This window comes from Phocoena phocoena, chromosome 6 (genome assembly GCF_963924675.1).
Source record: "Phocoena phocoena chromosome 6, mPhoPho1.1, whole genome shotgun sequence".
Classification (NCBI taxonomy): Eukaryota; Metazoa; Chordata; class Mammalia; order Artiodactyla; family Phocoenidae; genus Phocoena; species Phocoena phocoena.
The window spans coordinates 45,683,362-45,685,881 of record NC_089224.1 but is presented as its reverse complement, the minus strand read 5'-3'; the positions used below and the strand labels follow the sequence as shown (position 1 = coordinate 45,685,881).

General features: G+C 41.7%; 1 protein-coding gene across 1 annotated transcript; it reads right to left on the bottom strand.

Moving 5' to 3' along the window:
- Nucleotides 1-890: 890 nt before the first annotated feature.
- IFNB1 (interferon beta 1) lies at nt 891-1,714 on the bottom strand. Its single transcript, XM_065879182.1, has one exon. The coding sequence runs from the start codon at nt 1,642-1,644 to the stop codon at nt 1,087-1,089; it is 558 nt and encodes a 185-aa protein (XP_065735254.1). The 5' UTR covers nt 1,645-1,714; the 3' UTR covers nt 891-1,086.
- Between the last annotated feature and the right edge of the window lie 806 nt (nt 1,715-2,520).

Below are 2,520 nucleotides of genomic sequence, written 5' to 3'. Positions count from 1 at the left end.
ATCCCTTAAAGGGAACACAGACTTCTGTGCTGCTCTAGGAGAAAGCTCGTAGATACAAATAATGCTGTATATGATTCTTACCTTTGTAATTCTTTTTTAACCTCCACTCACTAGCTATATGAGCGGAGGCAGTTACTAAACCCCTTGGAGACTTAGTTTTCTGTAAAAATCAATAACAGAATTATGCCTACCTGAGGGGTGCTTTTTTTTTTTTGCGGTTCGCGGGCCTATTAACCGTTGAGGCTTCTCTCGCTAGAGCACAGGCTTCGGACACTCACCCATCCGCTTCGGGGCACGAACCCATGTCCCCTGCATTGGCAGGCAGACTCCCAACCACTGCGCCACCAGGGAAGCCTCCTGGGACAGGGGTGCTTTTGAAGAGGACTAAATCCAGTTACATAGGTAGGAGCTCAGTTCAGTGCCTGGATGGTAGCTGCTAATGACAGAAACAATCAAAAATTCAGATTCCCAAAGGGTTCACTACAAAGACAGAAACCCAGCCATGCTGGCCAGGTTCCAAAGAGCTCCTAGGGAAACTTTATTTCCTCAGGGTAAGCCCTGGAATAAGTGAGTGCCCCCTGAAGGGGGAACCAGGAGCAGACTCACTTTTCTGAAAAAAAAAAATGGGAAGAAACCCTAGCCAGACATCAGGGGTATCAGGCAGAGTTCTTTCTCCCTCTGGTGTCTGTACCCTGGAAGTCGACAGAGACCCCAGCTCTCCTAAGACACCCATATATCTTGGCTGTACCGTGAAGAGTAAAATAAAGGGACTGCTACTTAACAGTGTCACAGAAGTGCCTGGGACTTCTCACTCTTAGGCTTGGCCAGAGGAGGGGGATGGGTACATAAATCAAATTGAAATGAAAACTGCCATGTTGACTTTTGTTTCATAAAAAGTTTATTTCCCATGGTAAAAGTTTAAATAAATAAATAATGTATAAATTAATTTAAAAAAAGCTTAAAGTCTTTAACTGTCCTTTCAAATCCAGTGCATTGCCTGTCAGTTATTTAAAGAACCTCCGCTGGTTGAAGAGCCTGACATCATTGGCAGCATTGTCCGTTCCCAGAGCCACAGGGGGGAGATCTTCAATTATGGAGGTAATCTGTAAGGCGGTTAAGGAAGGAAAAGTTCCTGAGGATTTCCACTCGCACTACTGTCCAGGCACAGTTGCTGTACTCCTTGGACTTCAGGTACTGCACGATCTGCAAGTAGTATTTCTTCAGGTGAAGAATGGTCACTACCCTGGTGAAGTTTTCCTTCTCCATTATTTCCTCCAGGATTTTCTCCAGACGATCCATCTGCCCATAGACTTCCACAAGGAGGTTCTCAGTGATGGTCTTAGTCCAGCCGGTGCTAGAGAAATTTCTTCTGAGAATACCAAAGATCTGCTGGAGCATCTCATAGGTGACCAATACGGCGTCTTCCTTCCGGAACTGCTGTGGTTGCTTAATCTCCTCAGGGACCTTGAAGTCCATCCTGTCCTCGAGGCAATGTTGAGGCATTCCAGGTAACTGCTGCAGGAGTTTCTGACACGCCAAATTGCTGCTCCTTTGTTGGAATTGAAGCAATCTGTAGCTCGTGGAAAGAGCTGTGGTGGAGAAGCACAACAGGAGAGCAATTTGGAGGATGCACCTGTGGGTCATGATGAAAACAGGAACAGCGTTATCGCGTCTACTACTAGATGCTGAAGCCAAGTCTTCAAGAGTTTGCAGTGTGAATGTCCTTTCTCCATGAGTGTGGTCTACTTATACAGGATGCCCCTCCACTCTTTCTGTTGGAGAGGAATTTCCCACTTTCAGTTCTCCCTTTCAGTTTTCCTATGTCATTTAACTTATTAGTTGTCTCTAAAATTCTTTTTCTTTAAGCTCCTTGTTATTTTCTTTTATCTATATTAGGGGGGGAAATATATACAAACAGTGAGGATTTCTAATGTTTTGTAAAGTTTCAGTGAATTGCCAAACGCTAAAGAAAAAAATAAGCCAAATCATTTTGAACTTGACTATTACAAGGTTCTTTAATTTGGAAAGGATAGTTTTCTTTTTCTTTTTGCATATTTTGAGATTTGGGAGGTGGTCTTTGTTTGTAAGAGAGTTTTCTTTTTCCTAAGAACTAGATTTAATTCCCAATACACTATTACAAATCAATAAATACATGCAGTTTATTATTTTTAAAAAGACACCTATTTTTCTTCTAACTAAAATAGAATGATGTCAAACTAAGTTGATCTGAATTCTTTTTGTAGGGCCTTAACCATAAGCAACGAGACATCACATAACTTTTTCATCCTTAATTTATTGCTTTATCTGGTAATCTCAGCTATCCAGAATATAACTGAAAACTAGAAAGTAAGTAATATCTCTAAGCAGGCAAAATGAATGTTACATGGGCCATGCATAAAAGTCCATGGTTCCTCTTTAGGGGGCCTTTGTGACCATTATTGAGGGCCAATGTATTTTTTGTACATACTTCTAACAATCTAAGTGTCTGATTTTCCATTTGCATGCAAATATATACCTCAT